General features: G+C 57.1%; 1 protein-coding gene and 1 non-coding gene across 3 annotated transcripts in view; both read left to right on the top strand.

Moving 5' to 3' along the window:
* AP2A2 (adaptor related protein complex 2 subunit alpha 2) overlaps positions 1-20,625 on the top strand; it is a 75,169-nt gene that overhangs the window by 31,138 nt on the left and 23,406 nt on the right. For both annotated transcript variants that reach the window (XM_040464273.1, XM_040464272.1), the window contains exons 2-5: positions 201-269; positions 12,505-12,647; positions 14,287-14,480; positions 17,629-17,758. In XM_040464273.1, the coding sequence (XP_040320207.1) occupies positions 201-269; positions 12,505-12,647; positions 14,287-14,480; positions 17,629-17,758 (536 nt within the window). The remainder of the gene's footprint in view (positions 1-200; positions 270-12,504; positions 12,648-14,286; positions 14,481-17,628; positions 17,759-20,625) is intronic.
* Positions 5,377-5,501, top strand: LOC121022831 (U6atac minor spliceosomal RNA). The gene has a single exon (XR_005787120.1). It is a non-coding gene; the product is annotated as a U6atac minor spliceosomal RNA (small nuclear RNA).

The raw sequence follows: 20,625 nt of genomic DNA, 5'->3' as shown, positions 1-20,625 counted from the left end.
CCACCCAGGCGCCCCAAGGGCCCCGGCTTCTGTCCCAGTTGCCTCCCTGCTGGTTTTGGCTGCTGGCAGTGTGGTTCTTTCTTTGCCTCCTAAAAGCAGTGATTTTTGCCTTTAATTCTGCGGTGTTGGTCTTGTCGGGGAACAGATGTTTGCTCAGAAGTGAGTTAAAGTAAATGCATTTGTGTTCTCTCTTTTTTTAGGCAAGAGTAAAGAAGCAGAAATAAAGAGAATAAACAAAGAACTGGCAAACATTAGATCAAAATTTAAAGGTAAGTGTGTTCAGTCTTTTTCGTGAAATGTCCTTTTGTAAATCTTCCGGAGCGGGGCCTCGTCTTCTAATGCCTTTTAACTCTTTCCTCTTCGAATCAGAGTTCTGAGTTAGCACCGTTACTCTTGTGGCTCTGCTGGAATTAAAACGTGCTTGGGGTCAGGCCATTGGTCGCTCTTGAGTTGTCTGAGAACTTGTGTGGAAGGGATGGGGTGGAGGGGCCCCTCCCGGGACCCAGCCTCTTCCTGAAGAGCAGCTCCTTCCACTCCTGGACTTCACCCCGTCAGGCCTGGGAGTGGTGAGCCAGACAGACCCGGTGCGGTATGGGCTCAAAGCGTGAATCTCAAAGAAGTGCTCTACCTGAGGCCACTCATTGTTTCAGTATGACAGTTATCTGGGCACTTCCTGTACCAGAGTGTTTCTGGCTTTGTGAACCAGTCACAAGCCACATCGCCCAGCCTCTCAGGTGGTGCCTCTTTGTAGGCCAGCATGTCTGGAGCGCACCTCCCTGGGCGCCCGCACCTTGAGGGGCTGCGAAGTGCAGATGGTCAGTACTGAGGACACGTCTGTGAAAGGCTGGCTGATCTGTTAAGTCTTACTTTCTCAGTGAATTTTTCCGGGTTTGACATCTGGTTCACGTGGCTGAGCAGACTTTAGCCATGAGAGTGGCTGGAATTGCCCGGGAACAGTGAATAGAGGAGAGGCTGGGACTGAAGCCAAGGAGCTGGGGCAGGGTGGGGTGTGTCGGGGGGGACACAGAATTTCTAGGAATGGGTGGCTTCTCAAGGCTTGAGGATGGGTATCCTGTGTTATCAAGGGATGCAAACTAGTGGACCTCCAGTATTTCCCTGTGGAGCCCTAGGGAAAGGATTATGTTTTCATATTTTGAATTAGGCCTGAGGATCTTCTAGAAGGTCTGTGAAACTTCTGAAGTTGCACGTGAAAAGGTTTGCTGTTTCACACACACATGTGCGCGCATATACGTGTATATAGTACGTGTGTATGTTTGGGGAGGTCTATAACTTTCATCGCTTAAGTTTTTTTTATTTAGTTGTTCTTCTTAAGATTTTATTTTTTTATTAAAAAAATTTTTTTTACATGTTTTTATTTATTTTTGAAGGAGAGCGAGACAGAGCATGAGCCGGGGAGGAGCAGAGAGAGAGAGGAAGACATAGAATTTGAAGCAGGATCTGGGCTCTGAGCTATCAGCACAGAGCCTGATGCGGGGCTCGAACTCATGAACTGTGAGATCATGACCTGAGCCAAAGTCGGATGCTCAACCGACTGAGCCACCCAGGCGCCCCAAGATTTTATTTTTTTAGAGCAGCTTTAGGTTCACAGCAAAATCGAGGAAGGTACGGAGATTTCCCATACACCCCTGCCCCCACACCTGCACAGCCTCCCCACTGTCGACACCCCACCAGGCAGCTGAGGAACCTACGTGAACACGTCATCATCACCCAAAGTCCACAGTTGATGTCATGGGTCATTCTGGGGGCTGTACATTCTGCGTGTTTGGACAAACGAGTGATGACACATATCCATCACTGCAGTATCGCACAGAGTTGTTTCATTGCCCCAAAAATCTCTTGTGCTCTACCTGTTTGTCCTTTCCTTCCCCCCGGCCCCTGGCAACCACTGATCTTTTTACCGTCTCCATAGTTTTGCCTTTTCCAGAATGTCATAGAATTGGAATTATACAGTATGTAGCCTTTTCAGATTGGCTTCTTTTACTTAGTAAGGTGCCTTTAAGATTCCTTCTTTCCACGGCTTCCTAGCTCGCTTCTTTTCGGTGCCGAATGATATTCCCTCGCCTGGACATCTCACAGTTTATTTATCTGTCCACCCGCTGAAGGACATCTTGATGGCGTCCAGGCGTTGTCAGTTGTGAACGTAGCTGCTGGGATTATCAATACAGCTGCCGTGACTGTCCCGTGAGCCCGCGTTGCGTGGTCGCAGGTCTTCGGCTCCCGCGGCAAATACCGGGGAGCGGGGCTTCTGTGTCGCGTGGTCATGGCGTGTGGAGTTTTCTCAGAAGCCACCAGACTGTCTCCCAAAGCGGCCGCCCCGCTTCCCATTCCCACAGGAACAAATGAGAGTTCCCGTCGCCCTGTGTCCTCGCCAGCATTGGGTGATGTCGCCGTTCTGACTTTGGGCCGCTCCAGCGGGTGTGTGGAGGGAGCTCACGACTGTTTTGATGCGCGTTTCCCTCCCGCCACGTGACGTGGAGCATCGTTCCGCGGGCCCGGCGGCCGTCTGTGCCACATGGTGAGGGGTTTGTAACTTTCACTGCATCCTAAAGGCACTGTCACATGGTGGTTAAGAGTAAGGTTGCCCTGACCACCTGCAGACAGGGTCCTTGCTCTGATGCTTTACAAGGTGTGCTGCCTTGTCACGTTACTTACCCTTCCCCGTGTCTTTTCTCAGCTTTCACGTGGGCTACTGATGATCATTTCAGGCTGGATTCTCTGTGAATCAGACCCTGAGCTAGGCTCGGAGGACTGAGGATTTATGAGAGGAGCATCTGTGGGCAGGGAAGGGAGGGAGAGGGCTAGAGGCGGGCAGGGGAGGCCCGATCGGGAGCTTTGACATGAAGATTGCCTGTCAGGGGCATCTGGCGTGGGGTGGGCATGGCTGGGCCCTTGTCCCCCCGCCTCGCGCAGCTGTGGCTCGAAGCCAAGAAAGGCAGTCCCTGACGAAGCTGACCCTTTGAGGTCCCCACGCTCTTGGCAGCCCCAGTCCTTCACTGAAGGGAGGGTCCGTGTCTGCTGCAGTAATTCTATCTATATGTGGAACTAAGCGTAAAGTGCTCTATGGAGAGCGAATGCCTATAAACGTTTACCGTGTTATTAAAAATGAGTTCATGGCCCTTCGGATGGTACGTCTTCAGACTTTCCGTATAAATGTTTGGGGGCAAACAAGCCTTGTGTTGTTTCTTCTGTCTTCATGCCTGCCTAAGCTAAGCTATCCTAGGGAGGGAAGGAGGTTCCCTCTCCCCTGTGAAGCAGTTGGCATTATTGAGTATGTGTGCACCTTGCATAGTAACAGGTAATAGAAAACCTACCCTTTGTCCTCAGAAATGTGCACCCTGGGGGGCTTCTCAGTCCAGTTGTGGCAGATTGGCTAACATACGTCTGTACCATATGGTGGAAATATAATACAAGTCACTAATGCAGACATACATATAATTCTAAATTTTCTAGTAGCAACACTAAAAAAAAAGTAAAAAGCAGACGAAACTAATTTTAGGAGCACCTGGCTGGCTCAGTTGGTGGAGCGTGTGACTCTTGACCTTGGGGTCATGAGTTTGAGCCCCAGATTGAGTGTAGAGATTATTAAAAAAAACAACAAATGAAACTTCCCAAAAACCTAGTTTTAATATGTTTTATTTATTGTAACATGCCTAAAATAGTATCATTGCAACATGCAGTCAATAGAAAAAGTTACCTCTTTTTCTAAAGAGGTATCGTACATCTTTTTCATACCACGTCTTTGAATTCTGGTGTGTATTTTACGCCTCTAGCACACTCCACACTCCACGCAGACCAGCCACACTTCAAGTGCTCAGTAGCCACACGTGGCTAGAAGCTGCAAGTTGGACAGTGCTGACTTCAGATACACTGTTAAAAAAAGTCTTGAGGGGTTGCCTGGGTGGCTCAGTTGGTTAAGTGTCAGACTCTGGATTTCAACTCAAGTCAGTCTCACAGGTCTGAGATTGAGCCCCGCATCCCAAACCCCGCTTGGGATTCTCTCTTGGAAGCATCATAGATAACAAGAAACAAGGAGAGTTTCTGGGCCTTCTCCAGGAGGAGGAAAGTGTCCACGTAAGCAAGTACAGCACACCGCTGTTTGTGCCTCGAGAGCGTTTGCTGATCCCAAAGAAAGAACCGTGAAACAGACATTGATGTGACCATGAAAGTCAAGAGGGTGGTTATCTGTCAGGGCGGCTTTGCCCTCCAGGGGACATTTGCGACACCTGGAGACCGGGTCCTTTGTCACCACCCGGGAGGGGGTGCGTTACTGCCATCTAGTGGGTGGAGGGCAAGGAAGCTGCTTACACCCTACAGCACATACAACAGCCCCCCACCCAGAGCCATCGGCCTGAGATGTCGACGTGCCGAAGTTGAGCAACCCTGGTCTAGGAGAAGAATCAAAGCCCGGAGCCCACGAGAAGCGGAGGCCCTTTTTGCTTTCCACGGAGACTTTCTTTTTTTTTTTTTTTTTTTAATTTTTTTTTTTTTCAACGTTTATTTATTTTTGGGACAGAGAGAGACAGAGCATGAACGGGGGAGGGGCAGAGAGAGAGGGAGACACCGAATCGGAAACAGGCTCCAGGCTCCGAGCCATCAGCCCAGAGCCCGACGCGGGGCTCGAACTCACGGACCGCGAGATCGTGACCTGGCTGAAGTCGGACGCTTAACCGACTGCGCCACCCAGGCGCCCCTCCACGGAGACTTTCAAGGCAGTGCCCTAAGGGCAGGAGTGGACTGGACGCAAGCCAGCCCTGTCACAGGTGTGCAGTGGGCCTTTGGACACCTCGAACTTTATACTCGGGTTAAGGTAAGAAAAGCAGTCCCCCGGAGGAGGACATGGTCATTGCAGGCCACAGATGATGCCTAGAATTTTCACACATGTAGTCCAGCATCTGGTCACAGATAACCAGGCACATAGGGAGTCAAGGTGGCGTGAGCGGGAATCAGCAGAGACCACGGGAACAGACTCACGGAGAGCTCTGATACCGGATTCAGATGGTGGTAAAGGGGCAGGTGTGCCATTTTTAAAGAGATAAAGGCACCTTTGAAATTTGTAGCAGGAAACTTGGGGTGCGAAAGGTGGCGTAGCGGAATTTGAAATATTAGAGCAAATGGAAATCCCAGAACTGAAACCTGCAGAAACCAAAGTGAAGAACTCTGGATTTCACAGCAGACATAGTTGAAGAGAGATTTGGTGTTCTGAACAATAGGAACAAAGCGGGTCCTGAATAGAGAGCAGGGGACAGGACAGGGGGCGAGAGGTAAAGGGATGTGGTGATCAAGTCTCAAAGGTTTAGTTGGCGTCCCAGAAGGAAAAGAGAGAGAATGTGGCAGCTTTTAAGAGTGAACGAAGTTGTGTTGTGCGAGAGGAGAGAAGTTCGCTGTCCCCTTGTTGGGGATAGAGGGGGCCCTTGGGCCTGGCAGCACGCTTACCGTTAGGCTGTGCCGCCTGCTTCGTGGCATCTGACCGTCCTTGGTTTTTTTCCCCTAAATCCTTTAAAGTCTAATTCCTAATTCTATCTTTCTAGATTTCGTATATTAAGAATTTATTTTTCTGATTTCAGTACGTTGTGAAATATCTTCAAAATTTTAGTGAATTTGTGTGTCTTAAAAAACAAGGAATGAGTGAAATTGGCCAGACTGCAGGCTCCACACACACAGGTGGCGTGAATGAGGCGCACACCTAGACGCGTTCTGCGGAGACGCAGAGATCACAAGTCACGGGCAGGGGAGCTGTGCTGGCAGCCGACTTGGCATGTGGCAGATCGGAAGCCTGGCCCCATGCTGGAGAACGGCCGGTGGAAGACTGCCCGGCAAGAGCGTCTTCTAAGACTGAAGCTGGCACGGAGCTTCTTGAGACAAAAATGGAGAGTTTCCCGTGAGGAAAAGGGAATTCCAAAGGATATACTTGAGGCCAGAAGCAGAGAATCCCAGATGCAAGGTCACAGGGGCAGAAGAGGAGGAAAGACGTGGCGGCCACGGAGGTGACCGCACGCTCGCTGCGCACGATAGCACCTTGTGCAGTTACAGATACACGTGGAAGCAGGTAGATGAGAAGTGATACGATGTGACAGTCCTGAGAACGTCGGGAAGTTGCATCTGTAATTGGAAACCCTGCCACCGAGAAGGCTGGAGGCCGATGGTTTCACCGGTGGGCTCTGTCATTTGAGGAAGGATGTGGGGCTTGGTCATGTGACGTGGCCGGTGGGATGTAGACCACGACTGTGTGCCACTTTGAGACCTAACCTCGAGGGGGGTTGCTTGTGCCCCTTCGGGGGCCTTCCCGTCACCTCCTTGGGAAGGATGTGCTTTGGGTGCTGCTGGGCTCAGAGAGGGAGAGGCGCCCTGTGCGGGCCTAGATCCCGCTTGTGGCTGGAGGCCACCCCTGCTGAGTCTTGGCTGACCTGCAGACTCGTGAGCGAGAAGGTGGTGCTTGTTGTGTGAGCCACCCGGGTCTGGGGTGGATTGGGGTAGTTACTATGACATCAGCCGGCACACTCCATCTCAAGACCTCGGGGAAGCAGCTGCTGTGGTACCCTTTGCGGAGACATCACGCTTGCTTATCACTGACTGTCCGCAGGGGTGTACCACATGGCATCCGCTAACTTGCTACGTAACCACTGGTTGTCCGCCACGGTCTGGGGTGTACAGCTGAATGAGGACGTTCCCATAGAGGGGGGCGCCTGGGTGGCTCAGACGGTTAAGTGTCCGATTTAGGCTCAGGTCATGATCTCACGGTTCGTGAGTTCGAGCCCTGTGTCGGACTCTGTGCTGTCATCACAGAGCCCTCTTTGGATCCCTCCCTCCCCCCGCCCCTCCCCCGCTTGCACTGTCCCCCAAATAAAGAAAACATTAAAACAAAAGTTCCCATAAAGAACTTAGGTTACTGTAGGTACAGAAAGACTTAAGTAAAGCACAGCTTTTTATGGAGGAAGCGCGAAAGCTCTCGGCAAGGGGGTGCCACGCTGGCTCCCGACGGGCTGGCCGCACCCCCGGCCCCCCCCCCCCCCCCCGCCTCCAGTCCTCGCCAGTGTTCTCCCATGCTTTATGCCTTTCTTCCTGGTGTATTTGACAGGAATGGCTTAAAAGTTGGCTTTATGGGATGTGTTTTACTTGCAATAAAATTGACTTAAGCGTGCACTTTGAATTTTGGAAGGTGCACGTATGTTCCCTGTGTCCCCGTGTACTCGGCCACCTTCGTCAGCCCCCAGAGGCCACCGGTCTGCTGTGTGTCACGGTAGCTTTGCTGTTTCTTGAAACCCACGTGAAAGGGATTGGGTGGCACGAGGTCTCTTCAGCTGAGCACGGTGCACTCAGGGCACGCGCGTGTGCCAGTGGCTTGCGAGCGCTTCTGCACCGCCGTGCACTCGCCCGCGCTTGCCTGTGAGGCCGAGGCTGCGGTGAGCACTCCCGCTGGGCACACACCCTGGGCCCGCGGCAGGGGGCCTTTCGCCGTTTTCGGGGGCGGCTGTGCACGTGTCGCTCCTGCCAGCCGGTGGGAGCGGTCCCAGTTCCTCCACGTTCTTGCCGGCACTTGGTATGGTTGATCTTGTGAGTTTTGGTTACGGTGGGGGGCGTGTAGTGGAACCTTACTGTGGTCTTAATTTGCATCTCCCTTTTTCTAAGCACTGAAATCAGTAAGCATTACAGAGAGTGGAGGAAACGCCTCGGGTCTGTGGGGACTCGGGGGCGAAGAGTGGATTCTACGGTGTGGGCATCTCTCAGTTCACGGAGGAGGCAGGCAGAATGGCGTGGGGGCGAGGGAAGAATACTGTCAGGGTGCAGACGCGAGGAAGGGCCATGTCCCTCCTGGTCTTTCCACCTTTTTGATCGCAAGATACTTGTCGAGCGCCGGTGTCTGTGAGAGAAAACAGTGGGAAAGGGCCACAGCTCAGAAATTGTCTGGAAGAGTCTGCTTCCTGGGACTCAGACGCTATGCCCGCAACCACACGGGCTCTGGCTGGCATCTTATTTGTCAGGTGGGAACATCTTTCTTGGTGAGATAGGGTCGTACTCGGGCGGCCAAGCTCAGACCTCCTCACAGTGGGCCAGGCGCCCTTGCCCTACTTTATGTGACTGCCCACGTGATCCCCCGGTGGAGGCTGAGGGTTTGGAAACCTGTGTGTCCCGGGTTAGGGTTAGGGTTAGGGTTAGCACAAGAGCCCTGCCCTTAAGGCACAAATGACAGATTCGTGTCAGCCTGAGGCCTGTTGGGGTCAGAGGTAAAACTGATAGGCATCTTTCTCCTGTCCCTTAAGAGTGGTTATCTTGGACGAATGTTGGCCATCGCCACTGTCGAATGAGACAGGATAGGCCCTGAAAAGCATGAGCGACTGAGGGTGTTTTAGGTTGATCGGTGCTGGGACATGGCAGGGACAGAGCCGGCAGGGACACAACAGTGTGGTTGGAGGGGGTGCACGTGGGGAGCACCGCTGTGTGGGTACGCAGGGCTGACCTGGCTCTGACCCAGACACTAAGCCACTGTCAGGGTGCCTGCCCTCCAGCCCAGCGCCTGAGGAGGAGGGAGGGTGTTTGTCCCCGCGTCTGGGTGCACTGGTGACTCACTCTCCAGTCTTGGGTCTTACTGCTTAATATCTTCTTACAGAAGGACCAGGTTTTTGTCATCCTCAGATAGACCTTGTTTCACATTTCACATTCTGAAATTGGCATGAGTCTTAAGAGCCAGTGATACAGGGTCGTCATAAGCCTCACGTTGTCTCAGGCAGTGCTAAGCCGTGATGTGGTGTCCTGCTTCATTTCTGGAAGGGCCCACCGAGGAGGGGGCCGTAGACAAGTTGGGGGTCTCGGGCACAGACTGGATCCTGATCGTCAGTCAGGATGTGTGGCCTGTTTCCCACCTCCTCTCTTCTCTGGTCTTCACGGAACGTGGGGACGTGGGCCACCCCCTCTCAGGCGCGAGATGGTGCAGTGTGACAGTTTGAAATTACTGGAATAAAGACACAGTTCTAGCCCGCCCTGAAACTCACATTGTGAGGACCACCTCAGTCTAGTCTGGTCCGAGTGAAACCACACCAGCTTGGAGCGATGGTCACTGGGAGGAACTCCTGAGTTCTGGTGAGGGTGACTACAAGGCCCAAAGTATGGCCCCTCGGGCCCAAGGAGAGCCCCCAGGAGGACAGATCTTCAGGCCCCTCCTTGGAGCAAGAGGGTAGCTCAGCCCCCAGAGAGAGAGAAGGCAGCTGGTTTGGCCGGGCCAGGGCACGGGCCGTCAGGAACTCTCAGAGGGCGGCGACCCACCTCGGGCAGGCCGGTAGCGTGGGGCTGCAGAGGGGATCCGGATGATGGCGTGGGTACCGGGGTCACCTTGAGAGGGCCGTGAGAAGGTTATGGCCAGGGTGGGGCCCCAAATTCACTGTGGGACCTCAGAGCCCCTCCAGTCCTCACCCCAAACTGCAGGAGGGCCCCTTCTGCAGCTGTGGCACCGCCCCCCGCCCCCCGCAGCGGCCCTGTACTGAGACAGCCACGAGGGAGAGGCGTGCAGAGGGCTCTGCCCCGGGCCGTTCGTGGAGGTGTGCTTGGAACTGACAGGTGGCATGGGGACACTGTGTCCAGCCAGCCAGTTCTGTCCTTGGGAGATGGGCTCGGTCTCTTCAAGAACGGAGAGGATGCGGGGCTACCCACGTGGCCGGGGTTTGTGGCGCACGCTCTGCCCGGGCCTTGCTCCTGAGGTGGGTGGGTGCTGGGTGCTGGGAACGTGCGGGTGGACGCAGGCGGGGCCAGCAAGCGCACTCTTTGTTGACGGAAACAAAGCATCTGGGCTGCGGAGTGAGCAGAGCTCTTTGTTTTTGAGGCCGCTCAGACTGAAGTGCACCCGTGTCTCCTTCCTTGCCCGTGAGGGCCGGCAGGGCCGCTGTGGTGTACCTCTTGAGCCGGGAGGGGACCCGGTCCCTGAGTCTGCAGCCCTTGTAGCTGCTGCTGGGAAGGCCGATGGTTGGACACTTGCCAGAGAAAGCACTGGAGTCACCGTGGGCCCCGAGACGGCGGGGCAGCGGCAGCCAGTGCTCCCCAGACCGCACGAAGCCCACGGGACCCTCCCCCCGCCCCAGCCAGACTCCAGCGTACGTGTGGGAAGTGAGAGTGCTTCCCTCCCGTCCGCACCGCCCTCCACGACAGGACCCAAGGTGGGGGCGGTCCGTGGAAAGGAGAGGCTTCCCCACGGGTCACTCTTGAGTAGGTGAGGAGCCCCTGAGAGCAGGTGGGGCTGGACTGGGCGGGTGCCTGGGGGAGGCACGTAGGCATAATGGGAGCCCCGCTCTCTTGGGGCCATCGTTTCTTTCCTGATCACGCCGGGCCTGTGGCACGGTCGGGCGTCTCCCTGCTGGTTCCCCTTGGGAGAGCCACCCTCTCACTGGGGGCAGGGCTCTGGCTTCAGGCAGGGTGGCGTGCCGGACTGCCCTCTGGGCTGGCACCCAGGTTCGTCCCCACTCTCTGCAGTACCTTGTGAGTTCCCGAAGCTGCCTTCTGGGCACGGGCCGTTACTGTACATCATAGCCACGCACCAGGGCCAGGAGGTGCCTGGTTTTTCTTCTGCCTTAGTGACGGCCCTGCTGTAAGTCTCCTGGCATCCGGGAGGGCTCTAGGAGGGACCCTGTGTCCGAGTTCCTGCAGGAGCAGCAACCAGTAAGCGGTTTCAGGGAAGGAGCCCCCAGGTGCTTCTGTGGCCGTCTCCACAGAGCTCAGTCTGACCAAGCTGTTCTCTCTCTTTGGATGCTGCTGTGTTTTCCTTTAAGATGTGCTCTGAGTAGCAGAGACCTGTCTCCAGGAGGTGAGAGGAGGTAGGGTGGTACCTTAGGCTTGGTTGTCAGAGGAGGCTTCCGGAAGGTGATGGAATCCGGGTGGGCAGGAGATGGGAGATCGGTGCTGCTTGCTCTGGGCTGCATGTGCTGAGCCTGCAGACTCTTTCCCACAGCAGATGGGGGGGTGTCCCAGCCAGAGCTGGGCTCCCCGGGTGCGGGGAGCGGATGAGCCAGTGGGGGCTGGCGGTGGTGGAGGAACCAGACCTGGGCTCCTTTTATACTCTTAGGTCATTACATTGTATATCAGTTTGTTGGTGAAAAGGGAGGGTTTCTCAGAACGTCTCAAGGTGAGGTGACCAGCTGGCTGGCTGACATGTGATTGTTCCCCTAGGAAGTCTTGGGGGAGGCCTTCCAGATCGCTCTCCATGGTCAGCCAGTGCTTGTTGGCCCACGAGCACGAGGGTCCCGACTTGTGAGGCCAGTGCTGTCCCCGAGTCCCCTTCAGCCCTCATATGTCCCACACGGGTCCTTCACACTGTGACAGCAGTGTCACTGGGAGACCCAGCTCAGAAAGATGACCGATCTCTCTAGTTGTCACCTCTGCAGTCCGCTAGTGGTGGGCTCTAAGGAAAACTGTGTCCTCGTCTGGCGAATTGAGAACTTCGATCCTTAAAACGGCGCAGGGTGGTCTTTTCTATTTTTTTTTAAATGTTTATTTATTTTTGAGACAATGTGAGAGACAGAGTGCAGGCAGGGGAGGGGCAGACAGAGGGAGACACAGAATCAGAAGCAGGCTCCGGGCCCTGAGCCGTCAGCCCAGAGCCCGTTCGAACTCACGAACCGCGAGATCATGACCTGAGCCGAAGTTGGACGCTTAACCACCAGAGCCACTCGGGCGCCCTTGGGTGGTCTTTTTTATTTTTTATTTTTATTATTATTTAAAAAAAAAAATTTTTTTTTCCAACGTTTATTTATTTTTGGGACAGAGAGAGACAGAGCATGAACGGGGGAGGGGCAGAGAGAGAGGGAGACACAGAATCGGAAACAGGCTCCAGGCTCTGAGCCACCAGCCCAGAGCCCGACGCGGGGCTCGAACTCACGGACCGTGAGATCTTGACCTGGCTGAAGTCGGACGCTTAACCGACTGCGCCACCCAGGCGCCCCTTGGGTGGTCTTTTTTAAATAGCAGTTTGTGTTCTGCCAGTGATGTGTCTCGAACCCGCCTCGTCATGATGTCTCGTGAGGTGCTCGTTTGCACTGTGTTTAGGGTGAAGACACGGTTCCTCTGGCCCTCTCGTGTGTGACTTCCGCGGGTGGGTGCTTTGTCCTGAAACTGAAGCGAAGGGGGGTCATTTAGAGCATGCTCATCCGCCTGCGGGAAAGAACTTATTTAAAAGACCGACTTGCTGACTCCAGGGGCCCTGGCAGGGCTGGTTGGTCCCAGGGAGGCCCCCTGGGGCCTGGCCTGCCCGGGGCTGTCGGGGGGAGGGGGGGGCTGTGGGGGGGGGGCAGAGCTCTTGATGTAAGGGTTCTGGCTTCGGTTTCTGAGGGAAGCCTCACCCTTGGGTTCTGCCGTGCATCACCCGGTCTGGAAACGTCACCTGTCACCCGCACTCGTGTGCAGCACGGTGGTGCCCCGTGTGCAGTGGAAGGCGGGCCCGCGCCCTGCTGTCCAGCTCCTGCCGACGACTTCCCTGCCCTCCCACTTCACCCGCCTTTTCTGTAGGTGACAAGGCTCTCGATGGCTACAGTAAAAAGAAGTATGTCTGCAAGTTGCTGTTCATCTTCCTCCTGGGTCATGACATTGACTTTGGGCACATGGAGGCCGTGAACCTGCTGAGCTCCAACAGATACACGGAGAAGCAGATCGTGAGTGTCGCCGGAGGGGGGCGGGGGTCGGGGTGGGGCTGGCATCCAGGACACCTGAGGCGGCCCCAGGGCCCCCCTCCCCTCCAGGAGGCAATCTTGCCTGTGGAAGGGCCTTTTCTCCTGGGCGGGGTTCTTCTGATTTGGAGGCCGTTTCTTTCCTTGCTCGCTCTTTCCAGCTCCCCTGCAGCCGAGACTTCCTGTGGGTCTAGATGGATGCTGCAGGGAGCCAGGCTGGGGTGTCTGGGGCAGGCCTGCTTCCTGCCCCAGAGTGTCTGCCTAACTCACTGGCACGGACAACCCCCCCACCGACCCGCTCCCCGTGGTCCCTGTACAACTTTCCCTTTCTGGCGAGGCCGCCACAGCCCCGTGGCAGAAGAGCTGGAGCTGCTCCTGGGCGTGCCCTTGCCCTGCTGCCGGCTCCCAGTGCCCTTCCAGATGGCGCTGGCACCTGGGCCCCTGAAGCCCTCTCCGGCTTTGTAGCTTTAGCCCTGTAGCTCCTCAGAGTAGCAATATTTTTATGTTTTCCCCAGTGTTGCAAAGTTAACAGTTTCCTCTGTCCGAAAATTTAACTTACAGGAAGTAAAATAACAAAAAACCAAACAACCCTAGACGCGGGGGGGGCCGGGAATGTCAGGGGGTGGGGGGGGGGAGGGGATAGGAATTTGGGTGTCTGCCATGGGGGGGGCAGTCTGCTGGGAGGCCCCTGGGGACATAGGGACCAAAAGCAGATGTGGGCCCTGCCCTTTTTCAGTGAAGAGATGGCATCATACAGTTCGTAAATGGAGAATTATAGCTGTGGCCAGTGCCCAGGGCAGAAGGTGTGGAGAGCTTTCTGGGGCCCTGAGAGGGGCTGGCCAGTAGGGAAGGTCCTCCAAGGAGGGCATCCTGAGCGGGGACAGAAGGACGAGGGCTTAACTGGGGGATGAGGGCAGACAGAGCCAGTAGCGCCCAGCTGGGCTCATGTGTGCCGGAGCTGAAGGAGCAGCGGTGGCTGGAGGGGAGACGGGGGAGGTGGGCTTGTGGGTAGGGCCTTTCTCCCAAGGCCAACAGGAAGCTGCACAGGAGTTTCACCTGCACGGTCAGTGATGAGATGAGTCTCGAGAAGGTCACTGTGTCCCCTGCATGGGGAGAGTGTGGACGGCAGGGGTGACACGGGGCTGGAGTTGGGCCAGTGGTGAGGGCTCAGAGACAGATCAAGAGAGAGGGTGAGGCCGGAGTGAGCAGGGTTTCGGGAACTCATCATGGTTTCTTGGGGCCTTCCAATCAGGGTCCTTTCCGCCCTGTTCAGGACAGTGGTGAGTCCACATTGCTCACACGTGGTACCACGGATAGGTGAGTGGGATGGGAGGTGGGACTGGGGACCGAGGCATCTGGTTCCCATGGGGACGTCTAAGTGCCTCTTGGGTGCGTCCCTCAGGACTGTCTTATGGCAGAGCCGGAAGCAGGGACTTTGCCTCTTTAACGACACTGGTGCTTTCATCAGAGTGCAGAGGAACCCTCTGTGGCGCGACCCCCTCCTGCAGGACACTGGGCAGTGGAGGCGTCGGGAGGCCGGCCCAAGGCTGGACGCTTGTGCCTTGTTGTCCGTGTCGACCCAGGTTGTCACGAGCTCTCTGTCCTCTTGTCTCTCCGGAACCAGGGCTACCTCTTCATCTCTGTGCTGGTGAACTCCAACAGCGAGCTGATCCGGCTCATCAACAACGCCATCAAGAACGACCTGGCCAGTCGGAACCCCACCTTCATGGGCCTGGCCCTGCACTGCATCGCCAACGTGGGCAGCCGAGAGATGGCCGAGGCATTTGCTGGGGAGATTCCGAAAATCCTCGTCGCTGGGTATGTGTCCCGTGACTTGTCGGAAGTGCGTGTGTCTCTCGCGTTAAGTGAACCAAACATGCAGCTACTTAGAGGATTTCTAGGATGAGTTCGTCTCCCTGTCTTAGGCGGTGGGGCAACCATACGTCTAGGTGCCTGGCGAAGTCCCGTCACGCCTCTCCTGCCCCAGTACCACCGGGGTTTGGAAGAGCGCGGAAGAAGGGCCCTGCCGGCTGCAACCAACCGACAAGGGCCCAGCCTCCCACGCGGCTGCCGAAGAAGGAGCGCGTCGTCCTGGGTTGTGGTGCAGCACCCCTTCTCGCCCTTTCTCCAGAGTGTCACTGAGGAAAAGTTCAAGCACAGAATTCTTAGAGACCTATCCCCACCCCCTTTGATTTGGAGAGGGGCCACGTGGGGCAGAGTAGGCCACTCTGGAAGGGTGCCACGGGGCATGGCAGAGGCAGGGTCCTGCGTTCGTGTTCCCGGACTCTGCTGAGCTGGGGAACTGACCCAGGGTCCACACCCTGGTGACACATCTGGCTCAGCAAGCGCCCCAGGCCCGGGCACTTCGTCGGGACCAAGCTCTTCCAGGATGGCCGGCAGTGCAGACAGAGGCCACGGCACTCTGGATGCCGGGACACCGCCCCAAACCCTGTGGCACACGGACGCTCCTCCCTGAGGCCTAGCTGTGCCTCCGGGGCGAGCCCTGGGCTGCACCAGTGACCAGAAGGGCTGTGGCCACACAAGCCCCAGAGGAGTGTCTGTCCGAGGCATGTGCCACCAGAGGGAGACGGAGTGGCCAGGCCGGAAGCAAGGCCCCACGGGAAGGGGGGCGGGGCACTCAGAGACACACGCCGGGAGCAGGTCACTCACTGAAGGACAGCAGAGCCGAGGAAGCAGGTGGGGAGCCGAGACGACGCTCCACGTCTGCCGATGAGAGCTGTGGGGCATGGTGGCCGCCCTGAGCGCAAACTAAGACAGAAGAGACTCGAGGGACTTGATGTGAGCAGAGGGACCCTGACGGGACGTTCGGGTCCAGACCCCACCAGGGTGGGTGTGGGTTCAGGGCCGCACGGCACCTTGTTTTCCTCACTCGTTAGGGCTGCACCAGGTTGGGCAAGGCCTTCCCTGAACCCCTTTCCCTGCTCTGGCTGCCGCCTGGCCCTTGCCCTGTTCCTGGCGCACACCAGGGAACACGTCTGCGCCCTGCCTGCCTCCGCCCGCAGAAGGCAGGCTCCTGGGGGCTGAGGTTTCTGTCTGCTGTGGCCATTGCTTTATTTCCAGCGTTTTGACCAATACCTGGTACACAGTAAGTGCTTGAAAAATGCCTGTTGGACGAGTGTGACGTAAAACAGAGATAATCTCTGGAGAGCATTCAGATGGCAATTGAAGAACGCTTTCCTGAAGTAAAGGACGGACCGCACCTACGGTGAAAGGGCACAGGGGGCGCACGGCGAGGCCCAGCGTGGACAGGACGGGGGAGAATCCTGCTGTGGGAAGACAGTTGAGCCGTGCCTGTGAGTTTCACGGCCTAGGGGACCTGGCGCGGTCATGCCCACCCCGCTGGATTACCTGTCAGAATCGAGGTCACAGACAAGCCTACACCAAGAGGCTCAGGCCGCGTGGTACCCACGAGCCCTATTCGAACGCCATTCCCAGCTCTTGAATGTGCAGTTAACCCACGGGCAGCTCAAGGTGAAGTGCTCAGGCTGGAGACGGCCAGAGACGGACTGAGACATTGCAGGGGTGGCAGATGCAGAGGAGATTGTCAGCAGTCAAATAACTGCACTGGAGTTGGCACGTTGGGGGCGGGACGGCGGCCCCCAGCAGGCGTTCAGGAAGCGAGGGTGCCGGGCACTGGGCCATGGGCCCGAGATAGAACTGACATAGAGCGGGCAGTGGCCTCCCCGGCCTCCCCAGGGGTGTTGGATGCCGTACTTCCCTCTCCTCGAATGTTCTTCTGGTGTGGGTCCCGGGGGCAGGAAGGCCCTCCCGTGCGAGCACAGAAACGCAGTGGTGACTTGGGGCGGCTCTGCCATAAGGCCTGCGGGGCGTGCTGCCTGCTCCTTGTGAGGATGGTGTGGGGCCAGAGAGGGCCAGGGACGGACTGCTCCCCCGGGGCAGTAGAATCCTACGGGGTTTCTGTGAGGGCAGTTTCTCCCGGGGGTAGAATGGGGAGCAGCTTGAGGGTTTCTTGTGTTGGGCTGGATTTAGGGCCAAGAAAGCTACGAGGCAGGTAAATGGTGACGACGGTCCCCAGCCCTCCTCTCCCCTTCACGTGGAGCAGGAGTCCCCACTGCTTCCACCGTCGCCCTGCCGTGTTCTTTTTCAGACGGCCTCCACGGGGCTGTTCCTTGGTGGGCGGCTCAGCGGAATTTGGCTGGGGTTTGGTGGGGAGGAGGGATAAACAGCCCTGGGGACGTTCTCTGCCCGCCGCCAGCATTAAAACCGGAGCAGGAAACCCTCCAGATGTCCCTCTCCCCGGCTGTCTGCAGTCGTTCTGACCTAGCTTCTCAGTGTTTGCTGTGCTCCAGGGACCCCGGGCTCTGTGGCTCAGTGGCTACTTTTCACAGTCAACCACACGAAGGGGCAGGAGGGCATTTGAATCCCCGCCTCTGCTGTCCCAGCACAGAGAGAAGCAGGGGGTGGGGTGCTTCACAAGGGCACCCGACAGGGGCTTTGGACACGGGAGGAAATCGCCGGGGGGCGTTTTGTGGCAGTGCAAGGCTCTCTGTTCTTTCTGTTTTGATTGTATGTTGTTAACTGAGTTTTGAAAAAAATACCGTGATCCAAGCAGAGAGGAGCATGAGTTGAATATGGTCAGTCTTGCATAGCCAAGGTCTTATTCAGCAGTTGGGAAAAATACCAGAACTGACACTTTTGGAGATGAGACACCTTTCCTGGTGGGATTCTTTGCTGTTGATTGTCTTGGGCAGGAGCCAAAGGCAGGTCTTCAGATCAGAAGCCGTCTGTCACTGTCCACACGTGGTCCACACGGACACCTCTCGGAGGCGGTGGGCGTGGGCTGGATCACACGGGAGGGTGCAGCGACCTGGTCTCCATGTTACTCCGGCGTATGATCTGTGAGGCTCGGGGCCATGCTTAGCTTGTTGGGGCCACGTGGGGTGCCAGCCGTGTTCTCGAGCGACCACCGGTGTTTGTCTTTCAGAGACACCATGGACAGCGTGAAGCAGAGCGCCGCCCTGTGTTTGCTGCGTTTGTACCGAACGTCTCCCGACCTCGTCCCCATGGGTGACTGGACGTCCCGCGTGGTGCACCTCCTCAACGACCAGCATTTGGTGAGTGCCTTTGGACCAGGGTCCTGCTCACCCCACCAAGTGACCGTCTCTGGGATGGCCATTAAGAAAACAGCAGCTCGGTGCTTTCTGAGGGGACACCGAGCTTAGTCCACTGAGCCTGTGAGCGTGTGTGCGCTCCTGTGGCTAGGGGGAGGTGCCCCTCCTTCCCGGGGGTGGGACTGTGTAGACACGACCTCCAGCCCGCCCCAGAGCTAGCTGTCGCAAGGCTTCCCGTGTGCTGGGGCCGCACAGACCGGTCAGACCGAGATCAGTGGCTTCTGGAGACACCCTGTCCAGGGAGGGCAGTCCGTGTGGTGTGCCTGTCTGTCAGGCGGTGGTGAGGGTGTCCCGTGACTCCCGCCTAAGCTCCTGCCCGCAGTCTTGCTAGTCTGCACGACTGCTCCACAGGCCAGGCCTGAGTGTCCTCCCTGTGTCGTAGACAGGAACGTTTGGTGGTTGTGGTTTGACATGGGTCACAGGTCCGGTCCACACCAGCCGGGGCATACAGGGTCATGACACCAGGAGATGGGGTCAAGTTGGAGCAGGCGTTTGGCACAGTGGCTTTGCGCTGTGCGAATTCTGTTGTTAACACTGAGAGAATTGAAATGTAACACAGGGTCTCCTCCTGAGTAGATGGGGGTTAGTATGCAGGCTGCTTACTGTGTTTTTTCCCAGAAATGAACCTACCTCAAAAATTAAAAATAAATGATCATCGCGTGCAGATTCAGAGGAGAGAGCCGGTGGCCGTGTCGGCAAGCTTGCTGTGCTGCGGCTGCCCCGGGGGCTGTTCCCACGTTGTCGTTGCCCACGTTTACTGGGTGTTTGTGTCCAAGCACGGCAGCCCTCCCTGAGGGTGGAGCTCCGCCTCTGTAGCCAAGTCCTGGGGAGAGGGGGAAGGGCCTGGGTGGGGGGGTGGGGTTAGGGTTAGGCCTGCACGCCGGGTCACCCTCAGTCTGTTCAGGTTCAGACTCCGCTGGTAGAGCCGGGAAGCCGTGCTGGTGGCCGTGAGGCTTGAGGCCACGGGTCACCCACCAGGCAGCCCCTGCGAGGCAGTGGGGCTTTTTCTAGTTTCGCACCTGAGGAAACCGAGGCTCGGAGAGACGGAACGGCTTCACATAGATGCGGATTTGAACCAGGAGGTGACGGAGGGTCAGAACTGGGACAGCTTGGGGGGCCCGAGCCACACGGCCAACCGACACCAAAGCCCTTGGCCAGCAGACGTCCACCCCCAGCACTTGTCGCAGTGACGGGGACTATCCCAACTGCCCGCAGGATTCCTCTCGCCGACACCCAGAGATCCTGCAGCCCCAGCTATGGGGTCCGCTTTGGTGCCCTGATGCACACGACTCTGCTTCACCAGGTGTGCTGCCTGGCACCTTCTTGGCTACAGGCACCAGAACCCAGCTCGAAGCGGGAGAGGTGGAGGGGCCGGCCCTGCCAGACCACGGGAGGGCTGAGCCCATCATCACCCCGCCTCCTTTTAGCCTGCTGTTCTCGGCCCACGTTCACTGTTCTCTTGGCGCCTGTCCTCCGTGTGGCCTTGGCTTCCGTGTCAGATACTTCCTGGCTTTGCCGGTGAAGGAGGCCTGAGACTTGGCTTTCTTTGGTTTCAAGGTCAAAGAATGCCCAGAGGGGTGTCAGCTGGGTGGCAGAGCGAGCCAGCCCCTGTGGGTCCTGTGTTCAGAGAGCAGTGGAAGAGCTGAGGGGGTGTGTGTATGTGTGTGGGGGGGGCAGGCCATGGGCTGTGGCCGGGGGGCAGCACCGAGGGCCATTTGGGCCTGCCCCGGTCTTCTCACACTGCCCTTCCTACGAAGACCCCTGCAGGGTGCGGAGGACGTGAGACACTGTGCTTTAGGAGTCTCCTCAGAATGCGCAGATTTGTTCTGTCCTCGTGGTGGGCCAGGCCGAGCCCCACACGCTTAGGAGCCGTGGGGACCAGCTCTGCCCTGGTGGGACCTGCGTGCTCACAAATACTGACCTGTCAGAGCTGGCTTGCGAGGGGAATCTGTTGGTACTTACTCTGCCCGCTGAGAAGTGGGCGTTGAGGCCAGTTAGGTCCGTTCGGTGCAGCCTTCACGCTGTCGTTGGAAGGCTGAAGGAAGCGCTCAGCTCTGGCTCTCCCCCGCGGTCTCCGTCCTCGAAGTCTCGCAGCTGCTCGAGATGCTGGTCTCGTCCCACCTGCTCAGGAGCACGGTGGAGGATGGCCAGCCGGGTCCGGCGGGGGGGGTGGGGGGTGGGCAGGGCTCTCCTGGGCTTTGTCCTCGTCCTCACCGTCAGTAGTGGCATTCCTTTGTTCGCGTATCTGTGAGGGCATCTTTTCTTCACCAGCATCCGCCTTCAAGAGATGTGGATTGCCGGGAGCCGCTCCTGGCGGTGCCGGGACAGCCGTCTGCAGGGAGAGTCCCCGCACGTTGAGGCCGGGTGCCGTGTGGGGGCCCTGCAGGGAAGGAGTCTCGCCTGGGTCTGGGGTGCTTCGGGGGCCAGTGTGGTGGGGACCCAGCCTGGACTGCTTCCAGAGAAGGGGAAGAGTGGGCTCTCTCAGTTGTCGTTCTGCGCTGGAGTCTAGATAATGTCTCCCGCCCCAGTGCACACAGAGTGAGGGAGACACAGAATCCGAAGCAGGCTCCAGGCTCTGAGCCGTCAGCACAGAGCCCCACACGGGGCTCGAACTCATGAACCGCGAGATCGTGCCCTGAGCCGAAGTCGGACGTTTAACCGACTGAGCCACTCAGCCTCCCCTTTTCTCTTTTTAAAAGATTTTATTTTACACCCAGTGTGAGGTTTGAACTCACAACCCCAAGATCAAGAGTTGCACGCCCCACTGGCTGAGCCAGCCAGGTGCCCCCACACAGAGTGATTCAAATCAG

Source organism: Herpailurus yagouaroundi, unplaced genomic scaffold (assembly GCF_014898765.1).
Source record: "Herpailurus yagouaroundi ecotype Mexico unplaced genomic scaffold, PumYag 438, whole genome shotgun sequence".
In the NCBI taxonomy this organism is placed as follows: domain Eukaryota; kingdom Metazoa; phylum Chordata; class Mammalia; order Carnivora; family Felidae; genus Herpailurus; species Herpailurus yagouaroundi.
Note: the sequence above shows the minus strand (reverse complement) of the source record. Positions and strands in the feature narration are given on the sequence as shown.